Here is a 445-nt window from a genome sequence, read left to right on the forward strand (position 1 = left end):
CTGCATTGCAGGCCAAATTGATGGCTGAAGAAGCATCCCTTCCAAATACTACTGATCAGGGACTCCTGAAGTCAGATGATAATATATTTCCAGGCCAGGGTACCCCTGCTTCTGTCTGGAAGGGTGAAGGTGCAGTGGTGAGGTCCAGTTCTGTTCTTATTGCTGCTAGAGAGACAGCTAAGAAGAGGGTTGAAGCTGCCACAGCGGCCACCAAGTATGCTGAAAATATGGACTCCATTGTAAAAGCAGCAGAATTGGCATCAGAAGCTGTTTCACAAGCTGGAATACTTGTTTCAATGGGTCATCCTCCGTTGCTCAATAAGCTGGTGGAGGCGGGTCCAAGTAATTACTGGAGGCAGGCTCAAGAAACTCAGGAAGTGCAGCCTTGTAAAACTGCTGTTTTAGAAAAAGAAACTGTGGCGACTAGTGAGGGAACTTTTGCCAG

At 47.4% G+C, this 445-nt stretch overlaps 1 protein-coding gene across 1 annotated transcript; it reads left to right on the forward strand.

Moving 5' to 3' along the window:
- Positions 1 to 5: 5 nt before the first annotated feature.
- On the forward strand, positions 6 to 440 carry LOC109131911 (the record flags this gene model as incomplete). Its single annotated transcript, XM_019243085.1, has 1 exon — positions 6 to 440. A coding segment is annotated over one exon (435 nt), but the record flags the coding sequence as incomplete, so codon positions are not given.
- Between the last annotated feature and the right edge of the window lie 5 nt (positions 441 to 445).

Source organism: Camelina sativa, unplaced genomic scaffold (assembly GCF_000633955.1).
Source record: "Camelina sativa cultivar DH55 unplaced genomic scaffold, Cs unpScaffold08017, whole genome shotgun sequence".
In the NCBI taxonomy this organism is placed as follows: domain Eukaryota; kingdom Viridiplantae; phylum Streptophyta; class Magnoliopsida; order Brassicales; family Brassicaceae; genus Camelina; species Camelina sativa.